Raw genomic sequence first — 23314 nt, 5'->3', positions numbered from 1 at the left:
GGGATGAGACAATGGTCTTACTGACCCTTGGTGGCCATGGCCCAAAACTAAACTCCTGATTGGGGCATCTTGCAATCCATTCTCGCTACGCCCTAGCGATCTTGTGTACCTAGTACATGCTTTTTCTTCCGCCATCCTAAGGCTAAGCCTATCACCTGTTCTCCAGGCCTGGGCTTCTCTCCTCCAGCAGGTGTTGTTAACTGGATCACACACTTCTCAAACAACTCTTCCTCCCACCTCTGTTGCCCTTTGTATGTTTTCCTCCCTCTACCTCCCATTTACACTATAGTTTGCATAACTCTCTACTGACAACCCTGTGGTTAAATACCCACATAACAGTACTAACATTGATTACTACATCCATATGTACATCCATGTAATTTAATTTTTTTTTATACATACTTACACACTACGCATAGCATTACTTCAACCCCCTGCCCCTTACATGCAGACTAGTGAATGCCTTCCCTAATGGGACTTCTCTTTGAAGAAAGCAATAACAGATACACATACACGTCCCCCCTTTACTTGCGGAAACTAAACAGCAAATCGTTTAGAAATTCACTCTTTTACCAAATTCATTCTTTTAAGCTTATGAACCCAGGATACCTACTCTTTAGTTAATGGCCCTTTGTTATATCTCATTTGATTGTGTTAGCATGCTACATAGCTATAAATAAGTTCTGTGGCACTACAAATCCAATCACTTCTTGTCATTTGCTGGAATGAAATGAAACTTTCCAAATAAATATGTAGTCATATTACTACTTCCTAGCATTAAGAATATTAAATATAGAGCTGTTAGCAAGGACTTTATTAAATTCCCTAAAAGGCTTATAGAGATGTGTGAGAGAAGTCTATTTAATAACAGAGGCGCAATGACTGAGCATTTGGCTTAAAAGATTTAAATATAATAAGTCTGCATAATGACATTATCCTGAAATGCTGTAATTCACAGAACATGTAATTAGAAACAAGTTAATTAAGCCCCTCCATATCGGGGAATACGTTTCTGAATTCTGTCATTTTAACCTCCTCATTGCTGGTGTTCAGCTAACATTGATTCATGTGCTCTTAGGGTAATGGCACATGGGACAAATTAGGAAAGCTGAAGTGCAACGTGTGTTTCACCACCGTATCTGGTAGGAAGGAAACTGGGGATTTTTTGTCATACATGGTAGCAAAGATTTATCACCTGAGACAAAACCTTGTTTCCTTCCCCACAGGCTAACATTCAAATCGCCAGAGGTGAAACATATGCGGTGCTGTGGCTTTCCGAGGTTTCTTCGCAAGAAAACTTCTGGCAACTTTGCGTTGCTTATGTTTCACTGCCGGCAATATGACTCTACATACTCTTACAAAGGTACATTTTGGAAATCCTTACATATACAAGGGAGGATTAGCCTAAGCAAGCAGAGAGTAAAGCTAGTCACACACTTGATGATCACAAAGCAATATTACAATGGGTTGATTGTGATTTATGGCTGACTTTTGCTTTGTTTGTAGTCACTCTAAACAGCAAGCTAAAATTACACATCATCAATTATTACACATCAATTAAATATCATGAATATGTGACTACTGCAGGCTTTTTTCATAAATGGTATGAAATTGTCATTTATTATTATTATTATTACATTTGACTGGCCTTCAAGATAAACTCTGATTTTTGATTTTATCTTCACATATTATTCATCCACATGTAGACAGAATTATATATATTTATCAGCATGTGCATCTTAAGCTTTTTTTTTTGACAAAGGACAAATCCATGGATATTCTAGACGAAGGGCTGTTGCAGATTGCTCAGTAGACTCTTTTTTTATAGCACATATGGTCATTTGAAGACAACTTGATGTACAGCTGGAGGTAATCTCTTATCTAGTTGTCTTAAAATAGCGAGCAATAGCCTCATGCAGAATGATGGTCTGGCCAATGACTTTGATGTTCAGTAAAGGGCTTCTGCAGCCTTTTGTTACCTTTGGCCAATTTATCTCTTACAAGGAACCTTAATGACTGATCACCACATTTTCAGACTATACCAATTACTTCCTCTTGGAAAGACATTAACATAGTAATGAAAATGCACCAATGAGAACCTGTGAGACGGGCGTATATGTACTGCAGTGAACCATCACTGCATACTAGTAATGATACTGACTAGTGTAATAAAACGACATCAATGCTTTGTCTGAATAACTGTTTCTATCTCATGCAACCTACCAACTACCATGGATAAATGTATAATTGTATATACATGTATAAGCTCATACATTCATGTACATATGTACTGGCTATTTGTGTGGGAAGAAGTGGAATGGCATTAGCAAAATCTGCACAAAAACAATACTAACACAAGGAGCAATCAGGATTCAGAGCACGTTGCTTCCAAATGGCTTGTCAGATTAGATGTAATAACACCCTTGTTCTTGATTCAAAACATAATTAGCAGTACGAAAAAAGAAAGTAAATTTACATGTACACCTGGCAAGCTGCAGTGAGTGCATAGTTCAGTAAGCATATCGAAGGAATGCAGCTCGCCTTCGCCAGTCAGAAAAAGATGGAAATGACTTTTGTCAAGGCGTATACTTATTTCTATAAGCTATGTGTTTACATAAGTGCTGATTGGTACTTATTTTTATATTGGATATAATGTGTTCCATATTGTAAATAGCAGAAACCATTGCATAATAAAATCAGCTGCGTTAGGGTGGAAGGAGAGGGTGTGAAGGGTATGATTATCATTTTTCTTCTCAAACACCAACATTTAATGCAATTTTGTTCAGTTAGTAAGTTAGAGGCAGCCTGCTCTGTGATGCTCTAATATACATTCTTCAACGTAATTTTAAAAAAAATATCTGGCTTTAGACACTTTTCCAGACCAACACAAGATTAAAGCATTCTGTGTTCACAATTTTTGTATGGTTATTATTTCTCATTTGGTATGCCAATTAAACGTGCAACATGGGCTGAATGATCATCCATGTAATTCTTTACTGGCAGCCCCATCTTTGTCTGAGATTTTGGGTTTAAGACAACCTTTGCAATAACATTTTAGCACAGCCCTTTAAGTTACAGGCATATATTAAAAGTATAATATATTTGTACAGTTCCGGATAAATAGTACAGTATGCTAATCCACTCACATCTCTTCTGCTCCACTGGAGCTACTTAGCTGACACTTTACCAAAAACAGTATAAAAAAAGACCTTGGTATAGTCTCATGTAATAACCACAGACATCATGAGCAGTTTGGGGGGGGGCATAACCTGAAGATCAGTTTGCCACCCAGGATATTATTGGAATTGTGATTGAGTGGCTGAAACAGTTCTGCTTTATATGTAACCTTTGTATGCCTGGGGCCTTAACAAAAATTGGTCCTCCAAGGGTGGCTTGAATCAATTCAATATTAGGTTGTTAAAGACAGCAGTGTCTATGTGCTTTCATACAGGTTTAGGATCTATTATCCAGGACTTAGGGCTAAATAAATAAACCCAATAGGATGGTTTCGCCACTAATGCGGATTCATGCAGCTTAGATGCCAAGTGCAAGTTTTTTATTATTACAAAATGGAAATTATTTTTAAAAATTGGAATTATTTGCTTAAAATAGGCGCTATGAGAGATGGCCTTTCGGTAATTAAGAACTTTTATGGAGAACGTGTTTCTGGATAAGGGACACCATACCTGCCTAAATCATAGACCTTTGATGCAAAAAAAACAAAACATACAACTTATGGCATCAACAAGATCTGTTTATAAAAATATAGTTTATTCATTACTTTTATAACTTTATAAGGATATTCTTACCCTCTATTGTATAATATAAAAAGATCAAAGTTACTGAGAAATTCCTTTACCATATGAGGGCACAAATGTGGACAAGGACATGGTTATTCCTTACATTTCCTTTTCCATATAACTTTTTCAACTTTACTTGCTTTAAATAATAATTTGCAAATTCTTTGTGTCAATGCCAACAATTTAACAATATTAAGCAGATTGGTTAATACTGCATATCTTTATCATATATCTCAAAAATAATCCTGAAAGAATAATTAAGTAATAAAATATGGAACAAATAGAAACATGACAATGTTTATCTGTTGGCCAGGATATAAAGTAGAGAACAGATTAAGAAATACATGAATGTGTCGGGGGGTCACATGGGACATTTACTGTGTAAACAACTACATAGAAGCAAACTAGTACTAGAACTGTTAGTTTGTTTTGATCCTGAGCTGCATGCTCACCCAGTTTTACTCAGCGATTTAACTCACTACATCACTCATTACTGAATTACCAATGCATATTTATGCTAAAAGTTTAATTGTCCTTATTGCATTCTAGATTTAAAGTACAACATTGAACTAGCCGGAGGACTGGGTGCTATTCTACTTGTGTTTATCGTGCTTGTCTCTATTTATAAATGCTACAACATAGAGCTAATGCTCTTCTACAGACAGAACTTTGGAAGTGATGAAGCTTCAGAAGGTGAGTTGATCGAAGTTGTGGGTGTTGCTGAGATTATTAGTGTTGATAATTTGGCAAAATTTAGTACAAAATTGAAATTAAATATTTATGCTAGAGAGCAATTAATTATGTGTTCCTGAACAGTGCATGAGACATCTGCCTGCATCTAAGACAAGTATCCATGTGTAAATATTTTTTGGTAACCAGTATACTCCCAGTGTTCATAGCCTGGTTATTTAAAGTTGTAAATACAAGACAAAATGGTCAGTGCAGCCATGTACATGCAACAAGAGCAGTATAGTAATTCAAAAGATCTGAAGAAATAGAGAATATTCCCAAGACTGACTGTCACATCCCTGTATAACCATTAAAAATTCTATTTGCTTTAGTTACTATCATTTTGTATGATTTCAAGAGACTAAATGGAAAAAAGTACAATGACTTTAACAGAAGAACATTCTATTCTGCTAAAAAGCATATTGGTGATCCAATTCCAGTCTTCCATATTTGTATAGGAACTTGAGGTGGTGGTGTGGCAGCGTTCATTAAAAAATGGACTTCATTCCACTTCACTCCACATCAAGAATATCCTAGTAACTATTAGTCATGGTATTAATGTTGCGTGGAAGAAAACATTTTCTGCTATATACAGGCATGTCTTTCAACCCTACAGGACAATATGTGACCATTCAACAATGGAAATGCAGAAATGTCATTGAACAAGAGAAACATCACAAACCCATACACGCATAGATGTAAATAAGGAAAAAAGTTAACTTTTTTTCAAATAAATAACTCTAAACCCTTAGCTAAGCATAATAAAGATAGTATAAATTAGCCTAAAACTGGCTGGACTATTTCTTTACACAGTATGGAATCATGGATTTCTAAGCAAGAACAAAACTTTATTTGTTGCAAGGTGCAGACTGATGCAAATCTCATAGTTAAAGCTCTCAGTAGATGGGTCTTAAAGAAGAACTAAAGCTTAACTAAAGTAGGCTAGAAATGTTTATATTATGTTCTGAGCTTCTGTATCGGCACAAGGCAACCACAGCCCTTAAGCAGGGAAGATCTGTTCCTCCAAAGATGCCCCTTTAGCTCCCCATTTTCTTTTCTGCTGATTCGCCAGTCACTTACTGAGCATAGGGACCGGCTCAAAATATACAGTACACATAGAATACAAATGCCACAATATAAGGCTGTTTAGAAGATTAATACAGATAATTTTTACATGGCAACACAGAAACCAGTGCAACTAGCATCAGAATTTAATAATCAGCCCTGTAGCATCACCTTATATTACAGGCTAACCTCATTTTCTGCTAGATATTTTCCTAAAACCCTAAGCTTAGCTTCTCAACAGCTGTTTAGAGCCCACCGAGCATGTGAGTGTTACTTTCCAAGATGGTGACCCCATGTGACAAGTTTGAAGTCTTGGATCATTGCTGCTAATGAGAAGCTGAAACTGTAGGCTGGTGCAATAAGTTCAGTAAATAAAAAAAAATTTTTTTTAGCCATATTCATTTTTAAGAGCTAGAATTTTTTTATAATGTATGGGGGGTTAGTCTATTGACTGCAGTTTTTCCAGTGGTTTTTGTCTTGATATAATTGTCCATTTTTATATGGGAGAATGTTCTAGGGTCTGTATAATATTTTATATGATTTAAATATATGCTTCATTGGGGCAGTTTATTTTGTTTTCAACATTTGCAAAATATTCCAAATGATTGTTAGGTGCAAAGAAAACATTTTTTTTCATAAATAAACTTGCACCCTCGTTATGTAGCACCACTTAATAAACTCCGTCACTAGAATAAAGCATTCAATGCAACAAGTCTTTTTTGTATAGGAGAAATGAATGTGTCATTACAAACAGACCAGTATATAACTATGCTTACAATTTAAAAAGAAACATAATTTACTGTATAGTTCTTTTAAAAACTGCAGCTGGTAGCCCTTTGTAAAATTCTATGGCTTCTTACTGTGGAGTGCCGTCATTAAACTGGTTTAATGCCGTAGCTCACAACAGTTGCTTTATTGTAAATTCAAAAATCATCTCCAGGATTGCTTTGATTCTTCTGCAGAGGGACAAGTCATTTTAAAACATTACTGCAACTCGAACTATGAAGTGTCTTGTCTCTGCCAAAAAATTTACTTGATTTACAAAAACAGACTTTTATGAACACATTTAAGAAGACAGAAAATGGAAAATGGGACAGAAAATGGAAAAGTTATTAAGATATAAGTCTGTTTATTATTGAATATAGATTTAATGTCTTGTATTATTTTGATGTTTTTCAATTTTATTGTCTGCTCATTTGGAGTTTATATATGTTCCATAAGCATTTGGCATACACTTAGCAAAATATATCCCAAAACACAGAACTTCTGTGTCACATAAAACAATAAATTATTATTAGAGAACTATTAGGTGAAAGTTATATTTCTTGATGTATACCATCTTCTTTAAAGATATTGTTTGGTAGATGTTGCTTGACCCAGCAAAAGACTCAAAACCATTCATATTTGCAATACAATACATTCATAAATTTACATTCGACCAGGTTTAGAGCCTCTTACCTCCAGTCCTAATGGACAGATGGACCAAGCCGTTTCAATGAATATCAAACCAAAATGCTGTGAATTGAATGAACGTCAGTACGTTTTTTTGGATAATGTGCAAGATGGGCAAGGCACTAAAGGGTGAATTTTCGCCAGCGCACGCTCCGCCATACTACACCAGGCATAAATTTGGTACTGATACACTAATTCACTTAAATGCGAAGTTGCCTATGGATGGTGGCTACTTATTATTACACATGTCCAAAGAAGCAAAATAAAGAGATCCTCTAATATCCTAGACATGGGCCAACCCTAAAACAAATGTCACTTGTCCCTCTAATTGGTTAAAAAAATGAACACAAAAATCTTTTATAGTTAGGACTTTTGAAGGCAATCCTGCTTTAAAAAAATTAAAAACGCCAGTGTTTTTTACAACTTTTTGTTTCTGGCATAGAGGATATGATGTCACTGACATAAGATTGAGGAGGATGTAGCTTCATCATATCAGTTTGCCTGGTCTAAGGTGAAACTCTGGCGAAAGAGGTAACGTTTTGTAAAATTCACACTTCAGTGAATTTGCAGAGTAATGATTGTTGACCTGAGCGAAAATTTGCCTGGCGATTTGGAAAATGTGCTAGCAACAGTCTCTTTTGCTAGCGAATTATCGTCTATGCCTGTTAGTAAATTGCCGATGAGATTTCTGGCGAATTTTCGCTAGCGACGGCCACTTCGCCCTTTAGTAAATCTGCTCCTATGACTTTCAGGAATGGCTAACTAAGACTTCTATAAATGACAAGTGTTCATATAACTGAGAACATTGGAACCACTCAATAAATCCTAAATGTAGGATAGGTGATAGATAGATGAGATAGATAGATGAGATAGATGAGATAGATAGATAGATATAGATAGATATAGATAGATATAGATAGATATAGATAGATATAGATAGATATAGATAGATAGATAGATAGATAGATAGATAGAGAGAGAGAGAGAGAGAGAGAGAGAGAGAGAGAGAGAGAGAGAGAGAGAGAGAGAGAGAGAGAGAGAGAGAGAGAGAGAGATAGATAGATAGATAGATAGATGCAGTGTTGTAGAACAGTAATTGATTTGGTTTTGATGATATCTACTTTTTGATCCTGCAGTCATGGGACTAATAACCTGCACTGGGCCAGTTTATTAAATGATTTTGTGGGCAAAAGCTACAGCTGTTTATTATCCATTTCTAGAACACTTCACCTTATATGAACAAAAAATACAGCATAATCCTACTGGTCAATCCCAGCCAACCTCTGCTATTGAATTCCCCAGCAGGCTGCTCATATAGCCAGGAGCTCCCCTCCATTACAGAAGCACCAAGTTCAGCAATCCCTTGTCTCTCCTGTCTCATGGTCTGATTGGTAAAGTGACGAGATTGTGACAGGACACCATGCTTTTATACAGTGATTTTTTTTCCTGCCACTGTCCTATTGCTACCTACTCTAAAACTGTGCTCAACAATGATCACTAGTCCCTCCTCTGGACCAATCAAATCCTGTGACTCATTTTGTTGAACAATTTCTCAGTCATGTGACCTATTAACTGCAGAGATATGAAGCAGACACTCTTTTATGCCTCATGACAGTTGAGGGCTGTGATGATTACATAATGAATCACAGAATTAGGTAAAAGAACAGTGAAAGCCTGCAATCTTTTTAGCTTTGTGGACTAAAAGGTAATCCCTGAGATCAGAATGATATATTATGTTATTGGGACAAGATATTTATGAAATGGCCCAACATTATTTATTTATGCACACTTTCGCTTCAAAAATAAAGATGTTATAGTGGCACTTTCTATCTTTGTCTTTTCTTTCCAGACAACAAAGAATATGATGCCTATCTTTCCTATACCAAAGTGGATCCAGATTCATTAGATAATGAAAGCAAGGAGGAGGAGCAATTTGCACTAGAAATCCTTCCGGATATTCTGGAGAAACACTATGGATACAAACTCTTTATTCCTGAAAGAGATATGATCCCAAGTCCAAGTAAGTACATAATGAATTCCTGAATTTCTTACTCATGTTTTGCAATGATAGGATTTGTTAGAACATATCAATTTAATACAGAAATGCATCCAGGATCTTATTTCATTTGGATTTTTTTTTTTCAAAGCACTTTTTAAAAGACCAGAGCCACAAATATTTACATGAAAATAATTATTTTAACATACCATATGGGGTTTTCAGTCCCAATTATAATACATTTGCACTTATCCTATTAACATATTTTTATAGGCACAAAAATACATACTCTACATAAATGAAAAATAGCTCTAGATGGATTCCAGATGTTGGATGCAAGATAAAGAATTGTACATGGTTAAAGCCATAGTTCACACAATAAACTTTACCTGTTCTGTTCTAACATTCGTACAGCCATTACTAACACGTGAACAAGCTCCGTAAATTGCTGATAACTGTAACTTAAACTGCATTTATAATTTATAGTCTATCCATGAGGAGTTCTGGCACACAAGCTTACACTGAAAACTACCTGTTTATACCTACAGAATAAATCCAAAAAAGATCTGAAATTAGTTGTTGTAAATGCAATTCTTACTGGTTACATTATGAGAATTCCAGAGAGCATTTTTAAAGGATCAGTAAAAACCAGGAAATCTAAATGCTCTAAAACCATTTACACATACTGTAAGGATTTATTTACCAAGAGGCAGGCAAGATATATAAAAATATTTTTTGCACACAGTACAGCTTCACCTCCATTTTCAGTGCCCGAATGGAGCACAAGAGTTGCACCTGCCATTTAAGGAGTTGGCATATGGGCAGTTTCCCCCTACTTGTGCATCATTCATTATGTGTATGTAGGAGCACATGCATGCACATGGTATATCTGGAGCTCTATACTTTACACCTCATCAAAGAAGGAAGTGAATTCAGGACTTTCTTGCTCTGAGGTGTACAAATTTGTGCCCCATGGAGGCGAACTAAACCCTAAAAACAAATATGGCTGAAAATGCTGTATTTACTGAATTTACTTTACTGGCCTGATGGTTTAGGAGCCCTATTATAGTAATGATCCAGGCCTTGAAAGTGGTGCACAGGAGCTCCCCATCTTAGCTTTTGTTTGTGTATTAGTGACACTGATTATGCTCTCAGTGCTGTAGGTAGCAGCTGAGAAGCTAAACTTAAATTATTGAACAGAAAAGTTTTGCCGGTCATAGAGTCTTATGCTACAGGGCTATGCTAAGCATTCCCATGTTCCAAGCATAGTTCTGTAGGAAAGTATAAGAATATTGTGGTAACATATTGCAAAGAACCCTTTCTCAATAATGGAAAAGTTATCATGTAGCATTTTTGTTAAGCTTGGTGTATATAGAAGAAAGTGCCTCTAAGAAAACTGCAGGAATTATGCAGGATATGACAATACAATATTCTTAATAAATTATTGCAATTTAGGACCAATTGCATAAGAGTTTTTTTTTTACTGTAAATGCTCTGTCCCTTTAAAAAAGGAGTTCAATTGATCATTATAATAAGGGCAACTATACCCTTTAATGTCCCTGTAGAATTGGCTTGGTTTTATGGCATCTCTGTGCTTTGGACAGACTATTATTTGCCTTTCATTAAATATTCCATTTAATACTCTGTTCAGCTTATATCCAATAAAGCCTAGCTCCTTCTAGCATATTGCTAAGAGATCACAACACAATAGAAGAAAGTGATAAGACTACAAAGACTACAAATGCATCTTCATATAAGCAGGTAGGCACTAAAATTAACATGTAAAAGCACCACAATGCAAAAATATTCTCTCCGTCCCGTAAAATGTCTCCCTAACAGGTAAAATAGAAATGATCTATAATCATCAGGTAAAATACAGTAGGTCAAGTAAGCAATACTTATAGCAGAATGTAAAACGTAACTGAACATGCATAGAAAATTAACAGAACATATACAAGGAGACCAACTACAGATTAAAATAGCAAGACTTAAAAAAAAAAAACATTCGCTCACTGATCCAGCTAAAATAGAACAGCTTTGGCAGAAGCCAATAGGACTGTGCGTGTTATTTCATCTGTGCCTCTCTTTCTTCTCCTTGGAGTAGTACAAAACATTTCCAGCCCCAGTAAGAGTTCCCTCCATGGACAGGTAGCATTCCTGATGTGTGTCCTGCTTACAGTGACCACACTAAGCTTCTGATAGCATCTTTCCAAAGAACACAATTCCTACTGAGAATCTTCTTCAATATGTGGACCATAATAATGCAGGGTATGTCCCACCAGTTCCTTTCAAAGAAGTCCAGCATCTAGCAATCAACAGTAGGAGTATCCAAGCAATGAAACTGATTGTTGACAACCACTGTGAAGCTTAAAATTCCCACCAAGGAGATATCTAATGCAAAAAAACCTTTACAGTGACCAGATATAATTATGGACTGAAAGAGAGCAATTCACTTCTGATTAGTATATTATGGCTGTGAACCTGAATAAAATATAGCATGCAAAATAAATATACAAAACCAAAGTCACAAATTTGTACTCATATAGCACAGTAAACCTTGTAAACATTTTTGGCAACCTGTGCACATATGTATTTTCTTCTGTAATTATCTTAGCTTTTGTTTTAGTTATCTAAGCAACTCTATTATTCCAGTGGTGTAAGTGATAAAGACGGAGAGAACTGTAAATGAAACAGTGGTTGTGGGGGGATTAAACCGTATGGTAAGACTTATATAATGACAAAGTGTATAATATATAAAGATGAAAAAAACTTACGTCATAATATAATCCAAACTGTATGTCATTGGTCTACACAAAACCTCAATATTTTAGATACTGTATGTCCGTATAGCAGAAGTATTTACTTACTTTACTGTGAAACCCACTAAATAAGATTGGGTGCAGCCAACCTTTAGAAGACACATAATTAGTGGAATGGAGTTTACGTGAGTGTGATTAAAGTGTTGCATGGTCTAAAAATAAAAGGGTACAACTCCAGTTGAACTTTCAGTGGACAAACACTAACTTTGCAGCTAAAACTACACTGGAGTGGTGTAAAAGCAAGAACCAGAATTGTCTTATTCCTAAATGAGCCAGTCAAATCCCAGACCTTTGCTTGAGAATCTGTTGCAAGACTTGAAAATTGTTGTTCACTAACAGTCACCAGCCAACTTGGCAGAGCTTGAGCAATGTTACAAAGAAGGGTGGAATAAAATTGCAGCATCCAGGTGTGCGATGTTGGCATTGACTATTTCCAAAAGACCAAAAGCTGTCTACCAAATATTGACTCACTGGGGTAAATACAATATACTCATGTAACCAACTTTTGTGCCCAAAAAATATTCAATGTGTTAAGCACGCTGTGTAAAAATTCCAATTCAAGCTGTGTTATTTACAGGCTAAAACAAAGCAAGCCCCTGTAGATCACCACTTTAACACAATAGTACACCAGTACAAAGGTATTTAGTTAAAAAAACACCCATGCGTTACGCAGAGAAGACATGATAGAGGAGTCTAAAGCCTAAAAGTTAAATATGTATGTGTTTTTAACATTCTGAAAAAAACTGCTGCATAGAAACATCTATTAGGCATCCTCATTATAAGTTCTCTCTAATTCCAGTGTTGTGAAAAGAACAAAACCAAAAACAGAACAATGTCCCATCTGCCTTTTCTCTGCAGTATGGCTATTGTAGACTAACCAGGAAATATTCGCAGCGTCTGTGCTACATTGTGACTGCTGAAATAATATACTGTCCTGGGCTCCAGACAAGAGCATTTAAGAAGTCCCAAATGTTAAGTACAATTCCTTTGTGATAAAAATAATCTGAAAGAGCCCAGAATCCCTTTCATGCCACTTTCGAGTTGATGAATACCTAATCAACTCTTTGTATCTTGTACAATGTTGCTTTGGCATATTGCTCTTGTTGGGCAGCATGGAGAGAAATGTATTAGATCAGAAATTTGGCTTGGTTATTTATAAAATAAAAATCTTCTACCTTTCAACATCTTATGGCAAGATCGTCTGTTTTATCATGTGATATCATCTTCAGAGCCTGTAATTAGAGAAGGATTGTGATTTGGTAAGAAATGGCTTTAGATTAAGGCAGAGAACTTTAAAAACAGAGAACTCTGTTTTTTTGTGGCATTAGCACTGCCTCTTTATCTTCTTTAAACTCAGGGGTACAAATATGAATAGCTGTAAAATAATGTTTGTAAATATAAGGTCCTAGGTATATGAATCTTATAATATTTATGGTTTCTTTGTAGAAAATATTTAATCAACTCACTATTGATAGACACGCAAACCCCCATTCACTGGGGGGTAGTGATGGAGGAATAAATTTGCCTGGCGCGAATTTGCAGCAAATTTACGCGTTTGACCGCTGGCGAATAAATTTGCAAAACTCCTGGGAAAATTTTGGACGCGTATCCGAAAGTCGCTTGCGTCAAAATCAACACGTGTCAACACTATTCGGATGCCCATTTACGTTAACGCCGGCGTCAAAATTGATGCGGGCGTCAATTTTTGATTTTTACAAAATATTTGCTGTTTTGCAAATTTTATGGGAAATTCGCCCATCACTACTGGGGGGTACCAATATGTTAGGCATCCCCCAATAAATAGAATCATTAAGTTTGTTCTCTGGTGATAGTGCTCCTGTCAGGAAATCTCACAAATTCGGGTAAGAGTTTTCAAAATTCTGATTTTAGATTTGAATGTAAAAAATTTTTGTAGAAGTCAGTGGAAGCTGCCCTAGGCAAAATTTAAGTGATTTTTTTTTCAATTCAAGCTTTTTAAATTTTTAAAAAGAGTTGGTAGACACATTGAAAATAAAGAGTGAAATAAAAATTTGCTGCATTCTGGAATTTGTTTGTGCTTTCCTTCATATAATAAATAAGCATACATTTGAGTTTGAAAAGTTTTTGAGCTTAGTTGAATGAAAAGTTTTTGAGCTCATTTCAATTAAAAAACAGTGTAACATTCACAAATTTACATTTTGATAGATAAGCCTCTTAAGTCTGACTGGGAACTGTGTTAGCACTGTGTATTTCAAGCTGTTTTACCGATAGATAATGATAAGTAACATTTTTCACCAAGTTTTGCTATGAAAACAACGCCCATAGACTCTGAGTGTAAAGATTGGTCGCATGTCAAAAATTTGTTACGTGTCAAAAATTTAATGCGTAATTTGTTGGGCGTCAAAAAATATGTTGTTGTCCATAGACTTTAATGCATTTCGGCATAAATTAGAATATTTCTTTATTCAAACTTTCATGGCAGACCCGTTCTGCTGAACGGGTCTGCCATGAAAGTTTGAATAAAGGCATTTTTTAAACAATGTGGTGCTGTGCTGAAAAATTCTAATTTTGCTGATTTGAGTGGAAACTGGACCACTGATGGTACGTGCACCTCTCTTTTTCCTGTGCAATTGGGGCATTTGAGCTGACTCGAATTTGTTTGCAAAAATGCTCCTTTGCCTCAGCTAGTGGTAGATATGAACATAGCATTCACTAGTAAAACACCCAAGTCTGGCCATGGCTCCTCCAGTTACATTGAGTAGAAGAAACGATAGCTTATCTAAAAGCAGTTCCATTTTGAAGTGCTGGCTCTTTTTGAAAGCACAATGACCTGAGATTAGAGATGAAAAAATAAATTTCTTGGTTCAAGAATAACATTTTATATGCTAGAATGAATTATTTGCAATGTACACAGTGTAATGTAGTAATAAAAACTATAGCAAACCTTAAAACATCTATACCATAAAAATCATGACAGAATCCCTTTAATGTATTCTTAGATCTAAATATATTTACATGTTGCAATAAAAAGACAAGGAATATACATTTAGCCTCAAAGGATCTGCAAAGAAATATGTACTCTAATAATATATTATATAAAACTGTATATTTCCCAAAAAGTCACAACTAATTCTATCCTGGCTGTGATATAGTTACCAAATTTTCAATGTGAAACCTGGGAACACACAAACAGAGCCACAAGTAATTAAACAAACCCCATGTAGCTGTTTTTCCATTTGTAACCACAGCTCTGAGTAAATAGATTCTCAGCACCCAGTTGTCGTAAAAAGCTTCCATGATGAAGAATATTATAATCTAAAACATGTCGTGCCAATGGCAATAAACAGACACTAACTCCACACAATGCTGTCTCCAGATAGCGATGGGTTCTGTCAGTGATAATGTCATAGTCTGTGCAAACACAATTTAAGATTGAAATATAATGACTTTATGTTCAAGATAAATCAGCCTAGATTGTTACAGAATTTCATCCCAGCACACATAAGTAACATGCACAAACACACAATGAAAATCCGCTATTTGGAATGTGACATGACAATCGGCTTTGGTATAAAAGAAGTGCACAGTGTTGCAAAGAATAGCTTTGGATTAAAGTTGATATTGTGAATTTTTCCTTTGACTTTTCTATTACGTGGTTACGATTGCAAATCATAATCATTACGCCAGCATTCGGAGACAAATTTCCCCTGACAAATGCTGAGAGTTTAGGAAAGAAGAGCAATGTCTGAGACATTGTTTTCAGAGTGTCCTTCTCAGTGTGGGGCTGGTTGTTCCAGTGTTATTTGGGCTCTAGCTCCACTTTTTGACTTTAGTTTGCAAGGCTTGAAAGCAAGGTCATGGAGAGGGAATTGTTATAACCTAGACTTCCATCAGTTCTGCTGGAACCTCCACTCTTCATGCAATTTCCTGATATATATATAAATACTATGGCTGCACCAATTTATGAGATTTGTCCCATCATTTTTTTTAAGGATTTGAATTGAGATGAATCCTTAGTGGCAAACCTAATCCCAACTGTTAAGTGATTAATTTAAAGTGAGTAATTTTCTCAAGATAAGAATCTACTGAGCAAGTGCAAGAGAGTTACAAGAGAACATTAAGGCAGTGCACCCCTCTTGCACCACAACTGTTAAATCTGCAGCTGACCTAGAGAGATGGTTTGAAATGGAATTTATTTTGGCTCATGTTATAAAGAGCACTAAAAGTAGTCAAGGGGATTCAGTGATTTTCTCGACACTATTAGTAATTATAATGCCTTTTAGAGAAGCGCGTATGTGACAGATTTTGTGTTTCCTTGTTGTCTCGGAAAAGACAGCGCAATCCGATACCGGCAATTTATATCAGATCAAAATACTGTTTTGTATTAGAAAGTGAGTTCCCTTTTTGTGTGTGCTAATTTAAGGTATCAAATATAGCTGGTTTCATGAGGACATAGTAATTTAAAAAGTATTTATAATGAGCAGTTGGACAGACCTTTTCAGCGTTGAGTTCATGACTGTAATTATAGGTTACAGCCACAGGAGGGTGCCTGTTATTGTTCAGCTTTTGTCAAGGGAGGCTTTAATCAGCTCCAGCGTTACTTATATACCTGTGTTATTTGGCACCAAACATGACAGGTTCTTTAGGCTGCCAGCAGCTGAAAATATTAAAGTCACAATACATCACTCATACCTTCTGCTGAGCCAAATTCATTAAAACCAACACCATTGTGTAAGAATGCACAGCAGATATTCAGGGGAATTATATAAACGTGGCAATGCAGAATCACAGATGTACATGTAGCCCAAAAATGCTGGTAAAAAAAAAAGATTTGACATAAGTTAGCTATTCAGCCATGTAAGATATGTGCGCAAGGCTGAGGAATATCAGATATGTAAAATACACACCACTTGTAAAACAGCAAAGATCTTAAATGCTTTTGTTGAGTTTTGTACATAAGTATAAATATATATGAATGTTTATTCAAGTATATATACAACTTACTGTAGCCTTGGATATTATTCCTATCCAAGAAGATATGTAGGCTCCTCTTAAAGTCATTAAACAATTCTGGCATGACATCATCACCAGGCAAAACAGCTTCAACAACCTTGTAATGACTGCTGTAAGCAAAAACGCCTTTACTCCAGTTTAAATGGGTGGTCTCTTGTTCTTTGTATATTTCTGTGTTAAAAGCCCCTCCCCCTTTTTTTGTCTATAATGGCCTATTTAGTATATATTTTACCATCTCTGTACTCTTTCTAACCTATTAATATCTTAATACCTTGATCTGGTTGCCCCCCCCCCCCCGTAAAAGATGTTCGGCTCACCAGCTCATTTGATTGCCGCATGCCACAGTTTTATCCCTTAAAATTCCCTTCCAACAGATTTGATACAATAGATGTCATCTGTTGAATCCAAAGCCCCTATAGTTTCAGTTTAGAAAATAGTAACTTTGACCCCTCTCTCTACCTTACAGTGTTAGCAGCTAAATACAGTAGCACTGTGTTGAACTTCACAATATTGAAATGACTGTACTTTATAAAGGAACGTTTTAAAGGGTAAACCATTCCCTGCCTACAGCCCAGATTTCTCCACTCCACAGAGTGAGGGGACAGTCCACTGTATTATAGCATATTAAACTTTAATACCCAATAAAAGTTGTTCTGCAAGTTCTTAAGTAAATCCATTCCAAATTACATGACAATATTAACTTTGCAGATCATTTTAACAAACCTCAATTTGTACACAGGGCTGTTAAGATAACTTGCTGTTGGCTAAAGTTAAGTTGGAGGATTCACGTAGTTATGGATGTACCGTAAGAGATGAGAGAAACAATCATTTTATATATATTAATCTAATAACTGTGATTTGGAATAGGTAGCTTGGCCATCTTACTGTTTGACACTATTAACACATATTGGGAATTTTTCTGGTGTTTCAAGGCTACTGTTTCTTAAAGTGAATCCAAATTTCAATATGTTTACCCATCTCTGAATATAAAAAGAGCAGTAGTAAACATAGCCATCATATCATTTATAATTATATAAAAGACGTTTTGAACAGGTTCCTAGGTTAACATTACTAAAGAGATGCTTTATTTGGCACAGGTAAGGAATATTTCAGTTGAAGCTAAAGATCTATTTCTCATGCATTTCTGAAATCTTAAAATGTGGCGGACTGACTATCATGTTCCTGACTGCCAGCACCAGATATTCTACATTTCTGACTGCCTTTTTAATTTATGATATGCTGCATGTTGTCTGGCAAAAGGGGGTAATAATGAATCGTCATTCTCTGTGATATAATCTGCTATCCAGCCATCAATCCAGTTGTGCCTGTTTTAGAAACAGAAAGCTGCTAATGGCTTGGTAATCATTTTTTTCCATGTTGAGTTTTAGTGGTTCAGAACTGACCTTTAACTGCTGAAACTCTGTACACTGGTATCTCAAGATATTGCTTGTAACATTATTATTTCCCCAACATATTGCTTATCATTTCATTCACTCCATTCGCTACTCTTGCTTAGGTAATGGGATAAAAGGTAACAATAACACAATCTGTGTCATAGAAACAAAAAAAAGAAGTACTTTAGTGTTTGAGAAATGATCATGTGCTGTTTTCCTTTTTTTTGGTTCTAGCTTACCTGGAGGATCTTGCCCGATGCGTTGAGCAAAGTCGTCGATTAATCATTGTCCTGACACCAGACTACGTGATCAGGAGAGGATGGAGTATCTTTGTGCTGGATAGCCGGCTTCATAATATGCTGACCAGCGGAGAAATCAAAGTTATATTCATAGAATGCACTAACTTGAGGAGCAAAGTGAACTATCAAGAAGTGGAATCCTTAAAGCATGCCATCAAACACCAGTCGTTAATCAAATGGGTTGGTCCTAAGAGCAGCAAGATGAATTCAAAGTTTTGGAAGCGCCTAGTCTATGAAATGCCCTCAAAAAAGCGAGAGGTGTTATCACGACAGCATGTCCTGGATAGTGGGGAGCAGTCTCTGTTTGGAGATCTACAGACTGTACCTTCCATTGCTGTTACAGGGAATTCTGGCACATTGGCACCACCTCAGATTGATTTGTCTGGTTTCCATCGTGCAGATTCATTGCAAATGAGACATTTCTGCAGAGCTTATGAATATGAAAAGCCAACGCCACCTTTGCCAGATGCGACCCTAGGCAATCACCACACATACTGCAACATACCTTTAACCCTGCTCAATGGCCAGCAGACTCACAATAGTGTAGCAAAGGAACAGCAGGGTTTCCATGGGAACAGCACATTAATACCATTATCATCAAGAGAGCTAAGCTTCACCAGCGATATCTGGTAAAAAAAAACAACAACAAAAACCATTTTAAATTTGCTGCTGTACATCTTCAATGCGGTTTCTTTCTTGCCAGACTTTTAAACTTTTCCCACAGGGGTGCCGAATGGAGCTTTCAAGCCTTGGCACATTTACTCAGTTTTGTACTTGAACATTTTGTTTACATTTACAGGATATTGATATTACGGATCCTGCTTTTTTAGTTCCGACATAGTTCAAAAAATAATAATAAAAAAAAAGACCTTCAATGTAAAGTTTTATTGCTTTGTTGTTAAACAGAAAAAAAAAAATGACTGTACAATATAACTATTTTAGATTAGATGTAACGGGTTGAAGTGTGGTATAAGAAGACAGAATATTTATATTTACATCTATATATATATATATGTTTAAAAATACATTTCAGTACATTTCAGAGGGGGAGAATTATGCAAATGTCTGGAAAAAAAGCAACTTTTGTAAAGAAAGAATTGTGAGATGTAGTTAAGGATTAAAGCACCTCTGACTGTCACTTCTAAATAAAGTTTTAGCCAATGACATGCACAATGACTGCAAATGTTCGTGTAACCCTGAATGCTAGGGGATATAATTGAAAGTATTCCTGGGCCTTGTGTAGGTAATGCTGCACATCAGCATTATGTTTGTAAAGCACAACATTGTTTTACTTGATTTGTACCAACTAACTCTTATTTTCTTATCCTACACACAGTATGGAAACACATTGTTCACCATTTTGTCCCCTTATTAAACCCTAATATATCAATGATATCTCTTTATTCTGTTATTCTAAGACACTTTGCTTGTATACCATTGAGGTGTGGTTATTTGGCATGAATCACTAAAGTCACAGCAATGATACACCAAGCCAGCAATAGAACTGAGAATAACTGAGCAATACTCCAACACCTCCAGTGCTGATGTCTTCAGGGCTGTTGACTGATACAACAATTGCAATGATAATCACCTGCCAGTGCATCTACTCTGTTCCTCTCAAGTTCAGGTAAAAGTTCCTTGTGCCATATGGAAGCTCTACGTGCAGAGACAGGACTTTCCTTTTCAGTGTAAAAGTTGCACTCTTCATGATTTTGCTGTCACATTGATGCCTGGGCTGATGAGACTTAAGTGAGCCAGAAACAAATCAGTTTTCCAATAAAGGTGTCACCTTAACTAAAACAATTTGCATGTCCTCAATGAATCACTGTGTATTGTGTCTATTAAACAAACGAGTTTAGGAGAATTTAATGGTGCTTTTCATTTCTGGAAAAAGTTTGTGAAACATGGATATAGGTGGCCATTCTCACTGTCAACTCTTTTACATAATTAAATGCCTTTGTCATTGGTGTATATACAGGGATCCATTAGCGGAGGATTTTTTCTTCTAATGTCTCCATAGAATGAATGGAAAGTCATGACTGTGCTCTATTTTCCAGGTACCAGTTCAGTTAGCTGCAAATTCCAAATTGTGGATCCCAAAAATGTACAAGGCTAACTGGAAAACTGGGCAGGGTTTTAGGAGATCCTGGCATAACCAGCTTTGGTTTAGTGAGTGAAGTTCTTCAGATTCCAAATGTCTGGAGGTATTGACTTGGCCTCCATGATAAACCTGATTTTGAAATGGGAGCAGGTTAATTAGCAGTGCACTGTTGTTGCTTGCCTCCACGTGGCCCTCTATTTACCATAGCCACTGGCATCTCACAATGCCAAATTGCTTTAACCAGGAAACAGAGATTGCTGACCTTGCCTTTTGAGTTAGGATTACGGTACAGTTTAGATAGGCTTCTGCTCTAATAACTATACTAGGAGAGTGGGCTTTTTATTGTTATGTTATTCAAAATGTGTTTATTATAAAACATTATTACAACACATAGTCAGGAGTTTTAATATTAGTGTGGCCAGGGGCATAAGTAAAGGGGAAGCATACCCTCTGTTTGCTGGGTTGTCGAGCAGGTATAAGGGGGTCATTGGGACACCGAATGATAAGAAGTTTTTCTATAAGTTTATGAAAAATATGTTATTCCCAAGTTTAGGTATCTCTCAGCACTAAATGATTAATGCAACTGGCCTTGAATCAAGTGTAATGAATATTCCAAAAATCTACTTTATATTCCAAAAATCTATTTTCTTTGTTTAACCTTGAAGCTTGTGGATCAACTTTACAGAAACTTCAACCTAGTACTTTTATATTTTAGGTGCGTCTCGGCCATGCTCCGTATGCCCCAATCACATTGCCAACCTTAATTCTGATGTGTTTTAAATAGTTTTCAGTGGCAGAGGTTCATTGTAACTTGGGTGAAAATTACAGGGAGTAGGTGACTGCGTTTATTTTGTAGGTGCCAGGGAGGGGAGCAGGCAAAACAGGGCCATACCTGAAGAATCTGTGTGAGTTTTCATATCTGGTTACAATGCTGTGTAGTACTGGGTTCTATTGTGCTGTAGTAGTTAACATTTTACATTATCTGACATGCTCTTCTAGGTCCCATCCATAGGTGGTTAAACGGTCCCTCAACCAACCAAACTTTCTAATAGGGTGATGCAAGCAATGAAATTGTATTTAAAGGGATCCTGTCATCTGAAAAAATGTTTTTTTCAAAACGCATCAGTTAATAGTGCTAGTCCAGCAGAATTCTGCACTGAAATCCATTTCTCAAAAGAGCAAACAGATTTTTTTTATATTCCATTTTGAAATCTGACATGGGGCTAGACATTTTGTCAATTTCCCAGCTGCCCCCAGTCATGTGACTTGTGCCTGCACTTTCGGAGAGAAATGCTTTCTGGCAGGCTGCTGTTTTTCCTTCTCAATGTAACTGAAGGAGTCTCAGTGGGACATGGGTTTTTACTATTGAGTGTTGTTCTTAGATCTACCAGACAGCTGTTATCTTGTGTCAGGGAGCTGTTATCTGGTTACCTTCACATTATTCTGTTGTTAGGCTGCTGGGGGAAAAGGAAGGGGGGTGATATCACTCCAACTTGCAGTACAGCAGTAAAGAGTGACTGAAGTTTATTACAGCACAAGTCACATGACTTGAGGCAGCTGGGAAATTGACAAAATGTCTAGCCCCATGTCAGATTTCAAAATTTAATATAAAAAAATCTATTTGCTCTTTTGAGAAATGGATTTCAGTGCAAAATTCTGCTGGATCAGCACTATTAACTGATTCATTTTGAAAAATGTTTTTTTTCCCATGACAGTATCCCTTTAAGAAAATGTAGAGGGAAAATTCTGCCATCTAGTGAGTAAATACAGCACAACTCTCAGTTCCGTCAGTGCCCACCTTACTTGCTTTAAAAACTGTCCTCCTGCCCAGATGAATGGAAATCACTGCCCTGTACTTTTTAATTCACCTACTCTTTCAGCATAATGCACTGAACACAATAATATTCTGTGCAGGACTACAAAAAGAGAGACAGTTATTTAAATTATTATTGACAGAGCCATTTGTATTGTCTGTCCCTGGGAGCTAAGCAAAACAGTTGTACTCCATGATTGCGGTTACATGCTAATGAACAACACTGCTTACTGCACTCTAAAGGGAAACTGATGAGAATAGACCAGTGTGTGAAAGTGTCCAGGATCCATGACTGAACCTTTATTTAATAGTAATTTATCCTGCATACATTTGCAAAACAGGGTTGTTTAGTAACAAATTTATGAACATAAAATAGCTAATCTGAAGACAGAATACACAAAAGGAGGTTTATAATCTACTCTGAAGTGTTGGATTGTACCTCCCTTCCCCCTAATAAATCAGGTAATTCATTATACATGCCTAACGTTTCACAATGTTTTGCACAAACTACATCTACATCAGAAAAGTTGGGGAAAATATTTTTCTGTACAGAAAACCTATACACACTCCCACCCAGCATTTCTTCCTTTTCTTGGTGTGCAATGGGATCCTTTCGTAGGCAAATATTTTGAGTACATTTACTAATCTGAAACTGTTGGGGTCAGTATTGTGATAGCTGGTGTTTATGGTTTACTAATCATATCAACCAATAACAAGAGAGCTTACACTGGCGAGAAAGCATACGACTGATTTCAATAAGCTACTACAACTTTGCAATATGTAGTATATTACTCCGTAAAAATTTGGATGGGAAAGTCAAGATCACACTCTTCTCAAAACACCCCACGTTATTT

General features: G+C 36.3%; 1 protein-coding gene across 1 annotated transcript in view; it reads left to right on the top strand.

Annotated features, from left to right (window-relative positions):
• LOC108698434 (X-linked interleukin-1 receptor accessory protein-like 2) overlaps positions 1 to 20346 on the top strand; it is a 445435-nt gene extending 425089 nt beyond the window's left edge. Inside the window, exons 9-11 of the mRNA XM_018229918.2 lie at positions 4350 to 4493; positions 8896 to 9066; positions 18482 to 20346. Coding sequence (XP_018085407.2) covers positions 4350 to 4493; positions 8896 to 9066; positions 18482 to 19179 — 1013 coding nt within the window. The 3' untranslated portion in view covers positions 19180 to 20346. The remainder of the gene's footprint in view (positions 1 to 4349; positions 4494 to 8895; positions 9067 to 18481) is intronic.
• The last annotated feature ends 2968 nt before the right edge of the window (positions 20347 to 23314 follow it).

Source organism: Xenopus laevis, chromosome 8L (genome assembly GCF_017654675.1).
Source record: "Xenopus laevis strain J_2021 chromosome 8L, Xenopus_laevis_v10.1, whole genome shotgun sequence".
In the NCBI taxonomy this organism is placed as follows: Eukaryota; Metazoa; Chordata; class Amphibia; order Anura; family Pipidae; genus Xenopus; species Xenopus laevis.
Note: the sequence above shows the minus strand (reverse complement) of the source record. Positions and strands in the feature narration are given on the sequence as shown.